The sequence below is a fragment of the Pseudonaja textilis genome, unplaced genomic scaffold, assembly GCF_049901715.1.
Source record: "Pseudonaja textilis isolate UNSWEBS1 unplaced genomic scaffold, rPseTex1.2 PTEXSCF23, whole genome shotgun sequence".
Classification (NCBI taxonomy): Eukaryota; Metazoa; Chordata; class Lepidosauria; order Squamata; family Elapidae; genus Pseudonaja; species Pseudonaja textilis.
Window position 1 is genome coordinate 132321 of NW_028262868.1, and position 18756 is coordinate 151076.

Genomic DNA, 18756 nt, shown 5'->3' on the forward strand with positions numbered 1-18756 from the left:
TGGGGGCGCTACTCCCCCCACTCTCACGCGCTTTTACGTCAGTGTCGGGGGCAGGAGAGGGCACCCGAGGAGAGCGTGGGAGGCCCGGCCAGGCAGATGCTTCTCTCCCCGCCGGCAGATGCCGGGCACCGGCTGCGTTCAAAGCGCCGGGGCGGCCGCCGCCGGCAGCAGCTCCCACTCTGGAGGAGCCCGATGACACCCCCGGCCGACTCTAGGGAGCCTCCCCCTTTTCCGGCCCTGAAGGAGCCGGAAGTCACTTTAAGGGGTGTCCAAGGCTGGAGGAAGCGAGGGGAGGGGGCTCTTCCCTGGCCCTGGAGGGGGAGCAAGGGAGGCTGAGCTGAGCGCCTGCGCCTGGCACACCTGCACGGAGCACCCAAAGGCAGCCGCCTCTCTTGAAGGGGCAGCCGGCTGGGCTGGGTCTTCCAGGCTATCTATCTATCTATCTATCTATCTATCTATCTATCTATCTGTCTATCCATCTATCTATCTATCTGTCTATCCATCTATCTATCCATCATCTATCTATCTATCTGTCTATCCATCTATCCATCCATCATCTATCATCTATCTATCTATCTATCTATCTATCCATCCATCCATCTATCCATCTATCCATCCATCATCTATGTATCTATCCATCCATCCATCCATCCATCCACCCATCCATCATCTATCTATCCATCTATCTATCTATCCATCTATCCATCATCTATCCATCCATCATCTATCATCTATCTATCTATCTATCTATCCATCTATCCATCCATCCATCATCTATCTATCTATCTATCCATCCATCTATCATCTATCTATCTATTCATCCATCCATCTATCCATCCATCCATCATCTATCTATCCATCTATCTATCCATCTATCTATCTATCCATCTATCCATCTATCCATCATCATCCATCATCTATCATCATCATCATCTATCTATCCATCCATCTATCTATCATCTATCTATCTATCCATCTATCTATCCATCTATCCATCTATCCATCTATCCATCTATCCATCATCTATCCATCCATCATCTATCATCTATCTATCTATCTATCTATCCATCTATCCATCATCATCTATCTATCCATCTATCCATCCATCCATCCATCCATCCATCTATCTATCTATCTATCCATCCATCTATCTATCCATCCATCATCTATCTATCTATCCATCCATCTATCTATCTATCTATCCATCTATCCATCCATCCATCATCTATCTATCTATCCATCCATCTATCATCTATCTATCCATCCATCCATCTATCCATCTATCTATCCATCTATCCATCCATCTATCCATCTATCCATCTATCTATCTATCCATCCATCTATCCATCTATCCATCCATCCATCCATCCATCTATCTATCCATCCATCCATCATCTATCTATCTATCCATCCATCCATCTATCCATCCATCATCATCTATCCATCTATCCATTCATCTATCATCCATCATCCATCTATCCATCCATCTATCTATCATCTATCTATCTATCCATCCATCCATCTATCCATCCATTCATCATCTATCTATCTATCCATTCATCTATCAATCCATCTATCCATCTATCCATCTATCATCTATCCATCCATCCATCCATCCATCTATCTATCTATCCATCCATCTATCCATCCATCCATCATCTATCTATCTATCCATCCATCTATCATCTATCTATCCATCCATCCATCTATCTATCCATCCATCATCTATCTATCTATCATCCATCTATCCATCCATCCATCCATCCATCATCATCCATCCATCCATCCATCCATCTATCCATCTATCCATCTATCCATCTATCCATCCATCCATCTATCTCATCTATCTATCCATCCATCTATCATCTATCTATCCATCCATCCATCATCTATCTATCTATCCATCCATCTATCATCTATCTATCTATTCATCCATCCATCTATCCATCCATCCATCATCTATCTATCCATCTATTTATTCCATCTATCCATCTATCCATTTCTATCTATCCATCTATCCATCCATCCATCATCTATCTATCTATCCATCCATCTATCATCTATCTATCTATCCATCCATCTATCCATCCATCCATCATCTATCTATCTATCCATCCATCTATCATCTATCTATTCATCCATCCATCTATCCATCTATCTATCCATCTATCCATCTATCCATCTATCCATCCATCCATCATCTATCTATCTATCCATCCATCTATCATCTATCCATCCATCCATCCATCCATCCATCTATCCATCCATTCATCATCTATCTATCTATCCATCCATCTATCAATCCATCTATCCATCTATCCATCTATCCATCTATCCATCATCTATCATCTATCTATCCATCCATCTATCTATCCATCCATCATCTATCATCTATCTATCCATCCATCTCATCTATCATCTGTCTATCTATCTATCCATCCATCCATCATCTATCTATCTATCCATCCATCTATCATCTATCCATCCATCCATCTATCCATCCATCATCTATCTATCTATCCATCCATCTATCTATCTATCCATCCATCTATCCATCCATCCATCATCTATCTATCTATCCATCCATCTATCATCTATCTATCCATCTATCTATCTATCTATCTATCTATCTATCTATCTATCCATCCATCATCTATCTATCTATCTATCTATCTATCTATCTATCTATCTATCATCTATCTATCCATCCATCCATCCATCTATCATCTATCTATCCATCCATCTATCATCTATCTATCCATCCATCCATCCATCTATCCATCTATCCATCCATCTATCATCCATCCATCATCTATCTATCTATCCATCCATCTATCATCTATCTATCCATCCCTCTATCCATCCATCCATCTATCTATCCATCCATCTATCATCTATCTATCCATCCATTTATATCTATCATCATTTTATCTATCTATCCATCCATCCATCCATCTATCATCTATCTATCCATCTATCTATCCATCCATCATCTATCTATCCATCCATCATCTATCCATCCATCCATCCATCCATCCATCTATCCATCTATCCATCCATCTATCATCTATCTATCCATCCATCCATCCATCCATCTATTTTTGTCAAGCGATTATTAGATAACAGGTATGTATAAACATGGTTATGGATACATAGATACATATAAGAAAAAATAAAAGAAATAAAAATAAAAAGAAACAATAGGACAGGGACAGTAGGCACGTTGGAGCGCTTATGCAAGCCCCCTGCAGACCTCCTAGGAAAGGGGTGAGGTCCATCGTAGACAGTCTAAGGCTACAGTTTGGGGTTTTGGGGGAAAAAAACCACAGTCGGGTGGAGTATTCCAGACAGTGACCTATCTATCTATCTATCTATCTATCTATCTATCTATCTATCTATCTATCTATCTATCTATCTATCTATCTATCTATCATCTATCATCTATCATCTATCATCTATCTATCATCTATCATCCATCTTTCTTTCCTTCCTTCCTTCCTTCCTTCCTTCCTTCCTTCTATCCATCATTACAATTTTGCCAGTGACCCTGGGTGGCTCCCAGGTGGTTCCCAGGTGGTTCCCAGACCATCTGTGGTGGTGAGGAAGCCCAGAAGTGGCAAAAGAGGCTTGCGAGTCCAGAGGAGCCCAGGGGGAAATGGGATGGAAATAAAACCTAAGGAAACCGAGGGTTGGGGGGAGAAGGAAAAGAAGAAGAAGAAGGAGGAGAAGGAGAAGAAGAAGAAGAAGAAGAAGAAGAAGAAGAAGAAGAAGAAGAAGAAGAAGAAGAAGAAGAAAGGGAGGGACTTCCGAACCCCGGAGAGACCGGACAGCCAAGGAAGCCTCCGATGCCTCCTCGCCCGACCAATCAACCGGGACTCCTCGGGCTCCGCTGCCGGGGAAGCGGGAAGCGGGAGAGGGGCGACGAGGGCCGGAGCCGACGTAGGAAGGGCTGGAAGCGCAGCTTTCGGGCGTCCGGGAGGAACCGAGGGGCCCCGCCCCTGTCCAGCCCCAGAGGGGGGGTCCCGCCTGGGCTGGCCCTCCGCTCGAGGCCCGCCCAGGCCCACAGGGGAGGCTGCCCCAGGAGCCCCGCCGCCGACCTCGTGGCGCAACGGTAGCGCGTCTGACTCCAGATCAGAAGGTTGCGTGTTCGAATCACGTCGGGGTCAATCCCCTTTTTACTCCGGGCTGCGCTGACACACGGAGGGGCGGGGCGGCGGGGCGGCGGGGGGAGGCAGACGGAGCCCCCGGGTATCGGTGCGGGGTCGGCTCCCCTCCCGCAGCGGCAGCAACCAGCCCTGATCCGCGGAGTTCAGCTCCCTCGGGGGATCCGTCACCCGGGCCTGGTCTACAGCCCCCCGACCTCCAGGGGGGCCTCCGCCGCCTCCCGTCCCGCTCCCGCTCCCGCTGGGGGCTCGGCCAGTCCGTCTCTTGGCTCCGAGAACGTCGCCCTCCCGTCCAACCCCGGAACTCCTGCCCGGGTTTTGCGAGACGCTTTCAGGCCGGCTTGCACTGAACAGCCAGGCCCGCGCGGAAGTTAGCCGGCGGGTGGCGCCGTGGCTTAGTTGGTTAAAGCGCCTGTCTAGTAAACAGGAGATCCTGGGTTCGAATCCCAGCGGTGCCTTTTTGCCAACCGGCTGCTTCTCATTTTGCGGGTGGAGGGGGACCCCGGGAGCGCGGCCGGCGGAGCCCTCGGGCCGGCCAGGTCAAGGCCGGGAAGGTCTGCTCATCGCCCCCCCCCCACCACTCCCCCTCCACCCGCTGCTGCTCCTCTCTCCTGGGCCCCCAGAAAGGGGGAGGCAACACGCATCCTGGGGCTGGAAGGGACCTTGGAGGTCTTCTAGTCTGACCCCTGCTCAGGGCAGGATTATGTACCGTAGCGTCTCCTTCTGAAAGCCTCCAGTGATGCATCATCCCCCTCCCCACCCCCTCCAGAATGTCTCCCCTTCCCTCCAGGTTGGGTCTCCTCCCTTGAACCCCGTCCTCCTTCCACCCAGGACCCCTTTTCCTGCTCTCCGCTGCAAGCAAGCCAATCCCGGCCCTTTTGGTGATGGGCCCTCAGGTATGAGGAGCCCTGGCCTCCCATCTGACCGGCTCCCATCCTCCATTGGCCCTCCCCCTCCCCCCTCCCCAGCCACCCACGGGGGCCCTCTGCCATCCCTCCGTGCCTCTTTCCGGCCCTTTTTCCGGAGTCTCCGCCTTTGTGTTGGCATGGCGGTGACCACCTCTGCCTGCCGCTGTCCCCGTGTGGCCTCACCAGGGCGATAGAACGCACCAGCAACAGCAGCATCGCCAGCTGGGGTGGGGAGACGGTCCGTCTGCTTCCTCTGGAGAGTCTCAGCCGCCCTCCCCCCCCCACCCCACCCCGGCCATGGCTGTCCCAGAGGGGCTTCCTGGGTTTTCCTTGGAAGGCATTTCGCTTCTTCTCACCCAGGAAGCTTCTTCAACTCTGACTGGATAAGCGCGGAATGGCTCCCCGCCACCCAGTCAGAGCTGAAGCAGCTTCTTGGATGAGAAGAAGCCAAACGCCTTCCAAGGAAAACCCAGGAAGACCCGCTGGCTCCTGGAAAAGGCTCCTTTGGGGACCCCTCTGTGGGTGCAGCCTGGCGTTGCCTCCGGCTTTCTGCAGCTGTAGCGCCCTGGTGGCTCATCTTTGCCCCTCCCTCCCTCCCACTCGGTCCCTGCGGTTGAGCCAGGGGCTGTGAGGAGGCGCAGCGGTTAGAGGGCAGCACCGCAGGCTACTTCTGCTGACCGCCTGCACTTTGGCAGTGCAAATCGCACCAGGCTCCAGGTTGACCCATCCTTCCATGGTCAGTAAAATGAGGACCCAGATTGTTGACTCTGTAAACCGCTGAGAGCGAGCTGGGAAGCACCGTGAAGTGGTACGTAAGTCTAAGCGCGACTCCTGTTGCTGCGTATCTTGTATCTGTCCATTTGGTTTTCTTGACTCCACGCAAAACCTCGCTTTTCCCAGCACTGATTTCCATTTTGATGGGGCCCAGCGTGCATGTCTGTCAAGATCCTTCTCAATCTTCAGACTAAAGAGTTCGTAATCCCCCATCGCCAGCTTGGTGTGTGGTCTGCAAATTGGATGGGTTCCCCTTCTACCCCCTCATCTCAGTCATTCAGGAAGATGTTGAAGAAAACCGGGCCCAGGACGGAAATTTGGGGTTCCCCACTACATGGTCCCCTCCGTGGAGATGCAGCTCCATGGAGGATTCTACGCTGAGTCCAGCTGGTCAGCCAGTTACGAATCCCCCTGGCGAGGATCCCGCCTATCCCACATTGTCCCATCTGACCGAGAAGCTGGGATCTGCTTTGCCAACCGACTGGATGAGGCCCGGCTAGCATGCGGCTTGCCACCCCCACCCCACCCCCAAGAGGCCCCCAGCGAGCAAAGCCTGCAGCCCACGGGAGGGGCCCCTTGCCATCCGTGTCCCCCTTCCGTGACCTCCTTGGGCCCAGGCTCCCCCTGCCCACCTCTGACAACCCCGCTCCCATTCGACGCAGAAAGCGGACGTGGCTGCCACAAAACGTAATGACGCTCTTTATTGTGACGGGGGGGAGCAGAAGGGGGGACCCCCGCCTGGGCCTGCAGCATAGACAGGCGCCCGGCTCCCTGGGCGGGGAGGGGTCCCTAGGCGATGAAGAGCTGCTGCGAGGGGGGGAGGCCACAGCTGCCCTTGTGCTCCTCGAAGAGTCGCTGCAGTGCCTGGACGTAGAGGCCGTGGTAGTGGTCCACCTCCTCCGGGTTGGGGTGTGGGCGCAAAGGGACGTGGATCGGTTTCCCCACTGCAAACGAGAAAGAGAGAGAAAGAGAGAGAGGGAGGGAGAGAGAGGGAGGGAGAGAGAGGGAGGGAGAGAGAGAGAGGGAGGGAGGGAGGAGAGGGAGAGAGGGAGGGGGAGGAAGAGAGAGAGGGAGAGAGAGAGGGAGGGAGGAAGAGGGAAGGAGGGAGGGAGAAAGAGGGATGGAGGAAGGGATAAGAGGGAGAGAGAGGGAGGGAGGAAGAGGGAGGGAGGGAGAAAGAGGGAGGGAGAGAGAGAGGGAGGGAGGGAGAGGGAGGGAGAAAGGGAGGGAGAGAGAGGGAGGGAGGGAGAGGGAGGGAGAGAGAGAGAGAGGGAGGGAGGAAGAGGGAAGGAGGGAGGGAGGAAGAGACGGAGGAAGGGATAAAAGGGGAGAGAGAGGGAGGGAGGGAGAAAGAGAGAAAGAGAGAGAGGGAGGGAGGGAGAAAGAGGGAGGGAGAGAGAGAGGGAGGGAGGGAGAGGGAGGGAGAAAGGGAGGGAGGAAGAGAGAGAGGAGCGGGAGAGAGAGAGAGAGAAACAGAGCGGCTGGGTCTGTGGGAGAGAGGAAGTGGAGCAGAAGGCTGCTCTCCCACCGCCCGGGGGAGGGGTGGGGTAGGAGAAGATCCCAGGCTCACCTACAACCGTGATGGGGGAGGGCTGGGGCAGGAGCCCCCAGCAGCGGCTGAAAAAGAGGCCGCGCCCACGAAAAGGCAGGGAGCGAAGCCGGCCAGCTGCTTGAACCAAAGCTGGAGACGGTGGAGGCGGCTTCCCCTGGGGAACTGCACCTGCCGGAAAATGTCGTTCTCTCCAAAGGAGAAGACGGGGACCAGGTCAGCCCTGGAACAGAAATGCGGGGGAGGGGGATTCTGCTCAGGGACAGGTAGGAGAGCCCCCACACACGCCCGCCCACCCCCGTGGGGTCCTACGCTTTGGCCCCTCAGCCGAGAGGAGCCCGGGGGAGGCCGCTGAGAGCTCTTCCCCCTCACCTGCCCATGACTGGAGCCAGCGGCCCTCATCCCCGCCCAGGCCGTGGGGAGACCCTCACCCGTGCTCCAGCGCCAGCCGCACGAAGCCTCGCCGGCCGGAGAGATGCACCCGTTGCTCGCCGGGATTGCAGTCCAGGGACTCCATGGCCCCGCCCACCACAATGACCACCGCCCGTCCAGGCCCCGCTCGGAGCAGGAAGTCCAGAGACCTCTTGCTGACGGGCACCATCCCTGGAGTGGGACAAGGGGGGGGCAGGGGGGAAGCGACCGCATTGCATAGCCCTAGTGCGCCTTCGCCTGGTGGCCGGACCCCCCTCCCCGCCTGGCCACGGAGGGCATCAGGAGCCTCCTCTGCCCTCTGCCTCCCCTCCCCCCCCACTGAGGAGATTCCCTTCCCTGCGAGTCCAGGGCAGGAAGGTCCAAGGGGGAGGGGGTTGCTGGGTCCCAAACACTCCAAAGAGAGGGTCACTGCGGCAGCCACCCCCCCAAAAAAACCCTCCCAAGCCTCAGAGTGCCGGACCGGAGGGGCGCCTGGCCTCCGAGGCGCAAAGGACGGGTGGCCCGACACCAGGCAGGGGAGGAAAGGCGGTTCCCCACCTGAGCTCATCATGTACTCGCGATAGACGGGCACGTAGAAGAGACCGGCCAGGAGGGCCAGGCTGGAGGTCAGGCCGGGAAAGGTCCGGGAGAAGCCACAGGCCTCCGTGCAGAAGGCGGAAAAGGCTCCGGCGCAGATGATGCCGTGGGGGTGGGAGCCCAGCACGTAGTTCCGGGTGGGGGCAGTTCGGCCGTCTTCACCAGCTGCGGGGAGAGCAGAGCGGTGGGGGGCCCCTCCCTCTCCTGCCCTGGGGCAGAGCAGGCCTCCCTGCAGGGGGGGCAGTGGGTCCCACAGGCCAACCGTCCCACCCAAAGAGTCCACGGCCTTCACCCCCTTCCCCCGTTTTCCAAGCCGTGGAGGGGGCTGGGCCTGGGGCTAGCCGGGCCCAGCGGGAAGCAGCTCTTTCAGGGGGCCAGGTGGGGCCGCGGCCTCCACCCAGGGCTCCTCCTCCTCCTCCTCCTCCTCCTACCTGGATGGGGAAATAGTCCCTGTGCAGCTCCCAGACCTTCCAGCTCCTCATCCACTGGCTGCGACGTCCTCCTGCCGGGAGAGAGCGCAAGAGCCCCGAGTGGGTGGCTGGTCCTGCAAGGGGAACCGTGGGGCCCGGCTGCCCGGCTGGGCCCGCGGGTAGGAGGCGGCGGCTGGGGTTTGGGGGATCAGCGGGGGTGGGGGGGTCGGGGGAGGTGTTCGGTGGCCAGATCCAGCTTCCCCCGGGGAACCTGCCTGGCCAAGAGTCCAGGCGGAGGGCAAGAGGGCACCCCCTTTGAGAAGGCCACCGCCCAAAGACCACAGTTCTTGTCCCCCCCGGCCCCCCCTCCCCCGCCCAGCTCCACAGCCGCCTCCCACCGGAAAGGGGGTCTGGGCTCAGGACCCGAGAGGGCCCCACAGGGGCAGAGACCCCAAGGACCCCCCCTCTTGCTGCAGGAGGATCAGGAAGAGCCCTGGCAGCTTGAAGGCCGAGGGGGCAGCCCTGGGCGGAGGGGGGGATCCCGGGGAGGGAGGGAGGGAGGGAGGGAGGGGGAGCTCCGCACCGTGCATCGGGGTCTCCAAGTCCACCATCCACCAGGCGAAGTAGAGCACGCTCAGCGACCAGAAGGAGGTGAAGAGCAGGTAAATTAGGAGCAGGGTGAAGAAGAGGCCTGGAGGGGGGAGGCCAGGCTTCACATGGGGCCCCTGCCTGCCCCCCCACCTGGGCTCAGAAGGCCCCCAGGCCCCTTTGCCCCGAGGGGCCGCCCTCCCCTCCCAAGAGGAAGGGGGCTGGCCTGAGCCCACAGGCTCCCACCCCACATCCTCCCCCCGCTCCTACCGAAGAAGAGGAAGGTCAGCACCCACTGGAAGACGCTGAGGGCCTCCAGCTGCCGAAGCAGGATCCCCTTCTCCGGCTGACCTGTGGCGGGGTACAAAAAGGGGCCCCCAGTCCAGGAGCAGCCCCCAAGCTCCCCCCGGCACCCAGAGTCCCCTGCTCCTTCCCCTCCCCCGGCTGCAGGGAAGGGGAGAGGACCTACCCGGGGGCGGAGAGGCTCCCACCGGCCCGTCCATGAGGCTCCGCGTCCTGCAGGCTCTGCAGCTGAACTTCGGCCTGCCAGCAGGCAGGAGAGCAGGTGCTCCAAGCGGAGGAGGAGGAGGAGGAGGAAGGAGGAAGGAGGAGGAGGCCGGGGCAGAAGCCACCACACAAGGCCCGCCCCCCCGCCCCCGCCCTGCCACCGGGGCCCTGCAGGGAGCCTGGCCGCCTGCTCCCCACCCGCCAGCCCGGCTCTGCTTGGTCTTCCAGCCCTTGGAGCCCTCCGAGGTGGGCTGGGCTCAGGCAGGGGTCAAAGGTCAGCTGCCAGCAAGGCTCAGGGCAGGGCAAAGGCCGCTCTGGCCCAGATTCCTCTCGCCCCCCGCCTAGCCTGGAGACGCTTCCCCAACGGGAGCTAAACATGCCCCCGTACCTCCCCTCCTCCCCCTTCAGCTTCCGTCCCCTGAGGGGGCCAAGGGCTTCAAAGGCTCCCTCGCCTCCCTCTGCACCCAGGCCGGCCCTGGAGGCCCCCAGGACCTGGGTTGGGGGCAGGGGGGGCTAATGCAGCAGCAGAGAGGAGGCAGCAGCCCCAGCCCGGAGCCGAAGAAGGCCGGCAGGTGCCCAGGCCTCCCTCGGCTGGGCCCCTCGCCTCCCCTGCCCGGGGAAGACCGAGCCTCCAGCCCAGGTGCTCTCTCCGCCTCATCCCACCAGCGCCCGGTCCAGCTTCCTGCAGCAGCCCCCCACACTCCCTCCAGAAAGCCCCTCCCCCATTTAGCTCCCCCAGGCACAGGCCTCCCTGCCTCCCCCAGGCTGGCCAGCCAATCAGGCCCCAGGGATTCCGGATCCCAGGGAAATCCATCCGAGGAGCCATCCTGGCTCTGCTGCGGCTGCACCCGGGACGAGGCTCCCTAATGCCCTGCCCGGCTGGCCTCGGCGCTTCCCCCTCTGCGGGCCACCCGGCCGGGGAGAGAGGCTGTCCCGGGGCAGAAGCCATTGTGAAGTCTGGCCAGAGCCCCCGTCCCCCCCACCACTCGGCCAGCAGGCCCGAGGGAGCTGGGAGTGCAGAGCTGGGCGGAGCGGTGGCTCTTCTGGACACCAGGCAGCCATGGCCGTGGCCGGACGGTGCAGCCTGGGACCACCAGCCTCTCGCAAGTCAGCTGCCAAAGTGGGGATCAAGGCCTGCAGGATGGGCCCCTCCGGTCTCTCCCTCCCTGCACCGTTGCACACCCCCCCAGGCTGCCCAAGAGGCCCAGGGAAGAGAAATAGCCCCACCCCCCACCCCAGCCTGCACTTGTCACCTTTCCCAGCCAGTCGGCCTGCCCTGGGACCGCCCCACATTCTGCCCACCTGCCCGGCCCAGCCGAGTGGCTGCAAGGCACCCCCGGCAGAAGCAGCCTCTCCGGCCTCAGGGAAGTCAGGGCAGCAGTAAAGGCCCGGTCCTAAGGCCAGGCAGGAGCAGGGCTCCCCCAAGCTCCACCCACAGCGGGTCCCCACGGGAGGAATCGCCCCACGTGGCCCCCACCCCATTGAGCCTGGCAGCCCAAGGGAGCTCCATGCTGAGGCAGGGACCGGCTCTCCTGCCCCCAGGGAAGCCCCACAAGGCCAAAGACGTGGCCCCCTTGAACCCCAACACCCCCACTTCCTTCCCGGCCGAGGCAGGTGCCCCCGCCTCGCCCCCTCGCCCCTTGCCTCCCAGGAGAAGCAGGGTCCTTCCTTCCAGAGGCCTGTGGGGGGCCAAAAGTGTCCCTGCAGCTGCCATCTCCCTACAGGCCCCCCATGCAGATTATGCACCCCCTCCCAGACCCAGACCTGCCAGTGCACACAGTGCCCCCTCTGCTTTGCCCTCCCCATTTATTCCCTCCTCCCCCCACAGTTCCCTGCAGGCCAAGCGCCACTGCGCCCCCCACCCCACCCCAGCCCCAAGGCCTCAGCAGGTCCTCTCTGACCAAAAGGGAGACAGCCCCCCCCCCCCCAATGGCTAAGAAAGGGAACTAGGCTCTTTGCTGTGCTCAGCTGGGGGGAGGTTGAGGCTCCTCCTGCTCCTGCGTTACAGGGGGTCCCGGAAACAGGGTGGGGCGGGGGGAGGCTGAGGGTCTTGCTGCAGGGCTGGGCTGCTGCCACCAAGCCAGGATCACAGGACACGGCCCTCGGCACGGAGATTGGCAAGGCGCTCCACTTCTGCTCCCGCCAGGACCTGACCCGCTGACCCGCCAGAGATGGAGAGCTCGGCCCATTCTAGAAGCCGGTCCTGGGCGGCTCCTGGAGCCCCTTCTACAGCCCCTGGCTGCTCCCCCTTCAAAAGCCCCTTCCCCACTTTGCAGGGGGTCTTTTGGAAAGCTGAGGGAGGGGCTTCGTTTGTAAACCTGGCTGGAAACTCTGGGGTCCTTGGCCTGCCAGGTCCAGCCAACCCCCACCGGCTGCCTCTCGACCACTGCCCCACCCGTTGGGCACCGCTCCTCCTGCCAGCAGCCCAGCAGGGTCCCCTGCACTGGGAGGGGGGGAACTGGGTGGCAGCAAATCCCCAGCAGGTCAACTGAAGTCTCGGACCGGAGGCCCTCAGCCCGCCCAGCGCTGGGCAGACCGGCTCTCTCCTCCCACACACACACCCTCCCAGCTCTCACACCACCCTGGTTCCCCACTGGCTGCAGCGGAGTGCAGGAGGGAGGCAGGCCAACGACCCCTGGGGCTCCTCCCCACCACCACCACCCCCGATGTCCCCCCCAAGCTTCCTCTACCCTCCATAGCATTGAGTGCTCCACTTTATTTCTTCCAAAGGAAATTCCAGGCAGGACGGTTTGTGCCGCAGCCCCCATAAGAGTCCAAGAGCAAAACTGCTCTTAAGGCGCCCGCTGTCCAAGATTTGGCATCCGCGCCCCCTGATGCCAGCTCTGCCGGGTCCAGGGTTCCACTGCCAGCCATTCTCTGGATGCCGCTCGGAGGCCGCCTGGCAACGAAGGAAGCCCGGAGGACTCCAGAGCGCCTTTGGTGAGGGCCTTCCTAAAAGACGGTGCCGGCTTCTGCGGCTGCGCAACCCTTTTGCCCGGCCCGGGGGGGGGCCTCGGTGTCCCGGGGGGGGCCCTTCCCGCCCAGCTAGATGAGTGTCAGGTGCTTGTCTGGGGGCAGCCCGTACTTGGCCTTCTGCTCCTCAAAGAGCTGAGTCAGCTTCTCCAAGTACGTCTCGTGCAGCTCATCAATGGCCTCCCGCGACGGGTGGGGCATCCTGGGCACCGGAATCGGAGCCCCCACTGAAGGCAGCCAAGGCATGAGAAATGGAAGAAAGAGGCCAATGAGCCCTCCGGCTGCCTCCAGGAGCAGGGAGAAGCAAGAGAGGAGGCCAAGGGGCGGCAGAGACCCCGGATCGTCCCTCTTGCAGCCGGGAAGTCAACCAGCCGCCCCCTCCTCCCAGCGGCCGTAGCCCCTCCTTCCCGAGGAGGCCCTGGGGAGGCCTGGACTGAGCTTGGTCAGCAAGGGAGGTCAGCAGCAGCCTTCTTCCGCCCATCGGCCAAGAGCCTCAGCCCAGCCAGGCCAGGGGGTGCTACGTGGCCTCGGGGGGGGGGGCTCACACCCCACGGGACGGAGCATCTGCTGGAAACTGCCAGCCGCATCAGCACTGCCCCTTCGTGTGGGCAAGCGCCAGAGCCGCCCTCTGCCACAGCATTGCAACACAGCATCTCTAGCCCCACCCACCTCCCCAAGCAAAGTCCAAGGCTGCTGCCCCGCTGAAGGGCTGGCTCCGAGGGGGTTGCAACACACAGACCAGCCGCTGGCTGTTGCATCACCAGAGGGAGGCCGCTTGGCTGACTCCAAGCTCAGGGAAAGGCTGGCCTGTCTGGGGGAAAGGCCTAGCAGCCAGGCAGTTGCCCACGGCCGATGGGATCCAGGCGGTCCCCGGCCACTGAGCAGCCTGGCATCCTCCGGGAGCCTCAAGCCGCAAGAGGCCCGCTCACCCACTGTGTAGATGGGTCTCCGGAAGGGCAGGAGGCCAAAGCTGTACTGGAAGATGCCTCGAGCGTGGAAGAGGGGCAGGGCCAGCCCCATGGCCTTCTGGAGCCGCTCCTGCAGCCTGCGGACGATGGAGCCTGGCAGGTTGGGCACTTGGTTGAAGAGCTCGTTCTCCCCGAAGGAGAAGACGGGCACCAGCGCTGCTCTGCAAGGAGGAGGAGGAGGAGGAGGAGGAGGGAAGAGCCTGCTGGTTGGCACCGGTCCCGCCCCCCACCCCCTCCGGGGCCTCCCATTCCTCACCCCCGCCGCCCAGGGCTCCCAGAGGCCCCTCACCCATGTTGCAGGGCCATCTTGATGAAGCCTTTGCGGCTGCGTAGCTGGAGGGTCAGGGCCCCCGGGCGAGCGTCCAGTGACTCAGGTGGGCCCCCCACGGCAATGACCGCCACCTGCCCGCCGCCTTCGTGGCCAAGGAGGTGGGAAGCGCTGGCCTTTTCCGAAGAGACCAGTCCTAGAAGGGAAGGAGCCGAGTGGCTGAGGGCCCCCTCGCTGCCTCGCAGCCCCTCCGTGCCCACCCTGCCCGCCGAGAGCTCACCTCCGCTCATGATGTAGTCGCGGAAGAAGGGGACCTTGAACCAAAAGGGCAGCATCAGGAGGTGCGGGGTGAGCCCCGGGAAGAGCCGCGAGAACCCCGTGGCCTCGGTGCAGAAGTTCCCAAAGGCCCCGGCCACCAGGACCCCGTGGGGGTGGAAGCCAAAGAGGTAATTGTGGGAAGGGTCCAGCTCTGCCGTCTTCACCAGCTGCGGGGGGGGAAGGGGGGGAGTTGGGGGGGGGGAAGCAGAGCAGAAAAAGCCAGAGGGAGATGAGTGCTCAAATTCCTCCGGTGTCCTGGATCAGGATTGGAGGCCGTGGCCCCTCGGGGGACTCACCCTGCGGCTCTCCACCCTGGGCGACCCCTGGGGAGCTGCCAGGGCTCCAAGCCCCAAAGGCTGAAAGGGAAGAGATTCCCCCAGGCAGGGAGACTGACCGGGCACAACGCCCAGGGCTGGCGGGTGGGGTGGGGGGACATGACTCTCCCTCTAGGAGCGCTTGGAAGGCAGCTGAAGTTAGCAGACTGAGTGGGCTCGGTCTTCGCCCCCACCCCCACCCCCACCCCCGCAGAAGGGTTCAGAATGGAGCTGGCAGTTAAAGAAACTGGTCCTGATCTGCCGGAACAAACAGGAGGAAATCTCAGGCCAATGAAACGTGAGGTACTTCCAGACAGTCTCGATCTGCCAGACTAGCAAGCCTCAGAGGATCAAGGGAATGAGTAGATAGCAATCCTGAAGCAATCCACAGCTGCCTGAATTCTCACCGGCTGTGAGTTACATCTCAGGGCTACCAATTAAAAATGACACCATTTGTTTAGAATATTTATAAGCCAAAGAATATTGACTGTGGCATTTACAAAACAAATGGTCAAGTTTAACTGGAGACCTAAGAGGAAACTTACAGCGAAAGAAGAGGCAAAAGATCAGAGAACAAGTGTCTTGCGGGGGGGAGGCGAATGGTTTAAGCTACAATCCAAACTGCTTCATGGGATTCAGTTAAAAGGATTCCCCTATTATGAAGTGAGTGGATCACTTCATCTCAGATTTTCCCCAGACGGGTCTGCCTCTTATACCAACTCCTTAAAACACCTTTCAGCTGTTCCTCCCCTTCGGCCCCACACACAGAGAAGCACCCCGGCCGCCCCAGTCCCACTCCTCCGTCTCCAGGTAAGCTGTGCCGGGACGGAAGCCGGGCCCCTCCCAGCCCCACCGCCACCTCGGATCCGTCCCTTTGAATAAAAGAGGTTCCTCTAAAAAGGGCCGACACTTCCTGGCTGGGAGGGGGCGGGGGGGGCGTTTGGCTTCACAAGGGCGGAGGGACGGAGGTTTAGGCAGGGCCGTTAAAGGCGGGCGACCCCGCGGCGCTTGGGCGGTTCAACGCCAGGGGTTCCAGCCCCGCCTCCCCACGGCCCGCGGCGCTCGGTGGCCAAGGCCGTGTCGGTGGAGCCGCCGTCCGTTCCCCCGGAAGGGAGAAAGGGGGTGCCGCCAGGCCCGACCCCCGCTAGTCCAGGAGCCCCCTCCTCCGCTCACCGTGATGGGGAAATAGTCGCGGAAGTATCGCCAGACGGCCCAGCCGCGGACCCAGGCGGAGCGGCGGCCCCCGCGACACGGCGTCTCCCAGTCCAGGTAGAGCCAGGCGGCGTAGCCGAGCGCCAGCAGCCAGCCGTCCCCGAGTAGCAGCAGCAGGTAAAGCCCCAGGCAGCACTGGGCTACGAGAGAGGGAGCGGGCGGCCGTCATGCCCTCCGCCACGGCAGCTGCGGCGCTCTGGACGTGCTCAGGGGCCCGCCGCTCCTGCGGCTCCCGCCCGCTGAGCGGCAGTGGCGGCGCCCCGCAGCCCCGCGTGGAGCAGCAAGGCGAGCCGCCCGCCTCGGCCTCCCTGGCCGCCTTCCCTGGCCACGGCCGCCGGCCAGCGCCGCCCCGCCAGCTACCGGGGCCCTGGCCGAGCCGCCGCCGCCCCGTCCTCACCCAGCGCCAGGAAGGAGAAGACCCACTGCAGGACGGCGGCCGTTTGGAGGCGCCGCCGGAGCGGCAGGCGGAGCGGGGCGAACTGGAGCCACATGGCCAGCGCGGCGGGCTCGGGCGGCTACAGGTTGCCCCCAGCGCCGCTGCGGCTTATCACGGCGGGACGAGCTCCGCCCCCTCCTCGGCGAGGCCCCGCCCCGTAAGCGAGGTGGGCTGTGGGGGCCTCGCCCGGGCCGAATGGCAGCCGCTCCAACGAGGCGGCGCGGGGAGGGGGAGAGGCCTGGAGTGGCCCCCAACCCCCCCGGGAAGGGCTGCGGCCGGCCGGCCGACCTTCGCACAGCCTCCACCCCGCAGAGAGTTGGGTCTGAGCCCAGCGGCTGCTATTTCTGGCTCCTCCCGCCCCAGGCAGGGCGGTCCCCAGCCCTCCGCTTGTGGAGCCTCCGCTGCGGCTCAGGTGGAGCGGCGCCGACCTTCCCCCGGGGCCCTTCGCCCGGAGCTTTTCTGCTGGGCCTTCTGCGCCCCCCCCTCCCTCTCTGCGCCCTGGAGGCCTGGATCTCAGTGCTCTACCTGGGGAGGACGACACAGGTGGGCGCCGGCCTCTTCAGAGCCACAAGCTAAGCTGAGCTTCACACACACACACACACACACACACACACACACACACACCAGGGGAGCAGATACAACGAGAACCCCCGTTTCAGATGTGTGGCCAATGTCTTCAGCCCCTCCTAGCTTACACCCCCCCCCTTTCCTTGTAGCAACCCATGCTGACTGCCGGAGAGGCTTCCCAAATGTTTGTTCCCCGGGTGATTTGCTCCTCCGAGGGGCTTTCCAGAAAGTCTTTCCCCAGCTCAGCCTCTGCTTGCTTCCTCCGGACCAAGGAAAGAGCAGAGAAAATCCGGGGTTCCTCTGCAGAGGCTTGTGGGGGCGGGGTCCGAGGGTGGTCAGCTCCTGTGGGAGGCAGGGGTCCCTTTTGGCCTGCAGCCGGGGGGCAGCTTTCCCTCTGCACTAAACTCTGCAGCAGCCAGCCTGGCCTCCCCGCTGACCTCGGGCGGCACCTGGCAACTCCCCCCCCCCAACAGAGTTTGTTGGAGTGGGAAGGAGACCTTCTCCCCCACCCCACCCCACCCATAGGGAGCAGCACGAAAGAGGGAATGAATTTGGACCGGAAGCTGCAGCTTCTTCTGGGCATGGGATGGACTTGGGGTGGCAGGCGCTCCCTTGAAGGTATCAGAGCCACACATGGACCCCTGCCCACTGCCCTGCCCTGCCCAGGGACAGCTGCTCTGGGCTGGAGATTTTGCGAAGGGAAGGGGCTCAATGCTAGCCCCCCACCCCTTACAGTAGCTGATAGTTCATGGGAAGCCGGCTGGCTGGGCCCTGAGGCAAACAAACCTGTGGCTCTTGGAGCCTGAGGCTGAGTCCACCCAGAGGGGGAACTGCACAAGAGGAAGTGGCAGCCAGGCGGGGCCCACGCCTGGCAGAGGGAGGGGAGTGGCTTTGCTCTTTCTAAACCCTTAGCTGCTCCCTGCAGTTCGGGGAGGACACCATTCCTCCGCCACCCCCACCACGGCAGCTGCTCTGGGCTGGAGAGGATCTGCCCCAAGGCAGGGGGAGCCCTTGGCATCTTTGAACCGCAACAGAAACCATGGCTGCTGGGCAGAATGACTCCCCATTCCTTCCGGGATCAATGGCCTTGGGAGCAGTTGCTGTGGAATATGAGTCTTGGGGTAGGAAGAGGGGGGGCAGACGGGCCCTTTGGGCAACTTCAGGGCAACGAGCTGCTCCTCCTGTATGCCCACGGAACGGTCTCCTCCTAGGCCAGCAGGGGGAGCCTGACTCTCCTGCCGGAAGGAGAGTCCTGAAGATGGCCTCTGCTGTGCCAGCTGGAGCTGCTCCCAGCCGGGCAGGGGGACTGGATGCCACGGAGGGGCCTCCCTGGTGGCTGCTCTCCCACGATTTTCCCTTGTTCCTCTGGCCGAGACTTAAAGCAGCTGCTGCAGCAGCAGCAGCAGGACCGCCAGGGCAGAAGGCGGAAGGAGAAGTCTTTCTCCGTCTTTCAGGAGGAGAAATTGCTTGCAAAAATGTGTGATTAGCTTTATTAAGGACGAGCAGAAGTTATGTATTTATCACGCTTCTAGGCTGCAGTTTAGAAAAATTATAAAGACAAATCTAATTTTAAACTAGGACAGCTTTTAAGATCATACTCCGAAAGCTTCATTTCCAAGTGTCATTTTTAAAAAATATTAACATTTGCATTCTTTTTGTGGCAGGAACACTTCTGTGTAACTCAGACTGAACTCGTAAAATGCTGGTCCTTCAGTGGAGTTTTCCCTTCCTAGCCAGACCGATTTTTGACTCCTGTCCCCGGTTCCCGCCGAGGTTGCTCCTACCCGGAGCGC

At 60.6% G+C, this 18756-nt stretch overlaps 2 protein-coding genes and 2 non-coding genes across 4 annotated transcripts; 2 read left to right on the forward strand and 2 right to left on the reverse strand.

The window, feature by feature from the left end:
• The first annotated feature begins 4094 nt into the window (after positions 1-4094).
• TRNAW-CCA (transfer RNA tryptophan (anticodon CCA)) lies at positions 4095-4166 on the forward strand. The gene has a single exon. It is a non-coding gene; the product is annotated as a tRNA-Trp (tRNA).
• Positions 4167-4547: 381 nt separating this feature from the next.
• TRNAT-AGU (transfer RNA threonine (anticodon AGU)) lies at positions 4548-4621 on the forward strand. Its single transcript has one exon. It is a non-coding gene; the product is annotated as a tRNA-Thr (tRNA).
• A 1903-nt stretch (positions 4622-6524) lies between these two features.
• On the reverse strand, positions 6525-10285 carry MOGAT3 (monoacylglycerol O-acyltransferase 3). Its single transcript, XM_087919009.1, is given in 10 exon segments — positions 6525-6789; positions 7416-7484; positions 7487-7617; positions 7826-7997; positions 8364-8546; positions 8549-8567; positions 8834-8904; positions 9396-9503; positions 9671-9844; positions 10069-10285. Coding segments are annotated over 10 exon segments (1299 nt in total). The 3' UTR covers positions 6525-6634.
• A 2323-nt stretch (positions 10286-12608) lies between these two features.
• On the reverse strand, positions 12609-16707 carry LOC113452107 (2-acylglycerol O-acyltransferase 2-B-like). The gene is made up of 6 exons (XM_026723521.2): positions 16358-16707; positions 15922-16100; positions 14397-14601; positions 14138-14312; positions 13810-14009; positions 12609-13107 (listed from the first exon to the last, which is right to left on the reverse strand). Exons 1-6 carry the CDS (start codon positions 16449-16451, stop codon positions 12953-12955), a joined length of 1008 nt encoding a protein of 335 aa, XP_026579306.1. The 5' UTR covers positions 16452-16707; the 3' UTR covers positions 12609-12952.
• Between the last annotated feature and the right edge of the window lie 2049 nt (positions 16708-18756).

Coding starts and splice junctions, on each gene's coding strand:
- LOC113452107 (XM_026723521.2), bottom strand. CDS start 16,451: ATGTGGCTCCAGTTCGCCCCGCTCCGCCTGCCGCTCCGGCGGCGCCTC. Junction 14,313..14,396: donor CGACTACATCATGAGCGGAG/GTGAGCTCTCGG, acceptor CTTCCCTTCTAG/GACTGGTCTCTTCGGAAAAG. Junction 14,010..14,137: donor AAGATGGCCCTGCAACATGG/GTGAGGGGCCTC, acceptor TCCTCCTTGCAG/AGCAGCGCTGGTGCCCGTCT.